This window comes from Fulmarus glacialis, unplaced genomic scaffold (genome assembly GCF_000690835.1).
Source record: "Fulmarus glacialis isolate BGI_N327 unplaced genomic scaffold, ASM69083v1 scaffold20064, whole genome shotgun sequence".
NCBI lineage: Eukaryota > Metazoa > Chordata > Aves > Procellariiformes > Procellariidae > Fulmarus > Fulmarus glacialis.
The window spans coordinates 8,416-8,630 of NW_009207652.1; the positions used below are offsets into that span (position 1 = coordinate 8,416).

A 215-nucleotide genomic window follows, 5' to 3' on the forward strand; every position below is an offset into this window, starting at 1 on the left:
CTCCACGCTGAGCCGGGCGACCTCCGCTGCCACCTGCTTCATCTTCTCAGCCTCCTCCGCCAGGAATTTCTGCGTGTTGTCCTTGTCCTTGAGGATCAGCACCTTATTCTCCTCCTCGATCCGGCTCTTCAGCTTTGCCAGCTCCTCCATCTGCACCCGGACCTTGAAGAGCTCCTCCTCCACCTGGGCCTTCTGCCGGACGGCGTCAGTCACCT

The 215-nt window shown here is 60.9% G+C and overlaps 1 protein-coding gene across 1 annotated transcript in view; it reads right to left on the reverse strand.

The window, feature by feature from the left end:
* The window catches only part of PLEC (plectin), a gene marked incomplete at both ends in the record, with an annotated part of 7,827 nt that extends 7,617 nt beyond the window's left edge, over nt 1-210 (reverse strand). The window contains one exon of the mRNA XM_009576208.1: nt 7-210. Coding sequence (XP_009574503.1) covers nt 7-210 — 204 coding nt within the window. The remainder of the gene's footprint in view (nt 1-6) is intronic.
* Nucleotides 211-215: the final 5 nt, after the last annotated feature.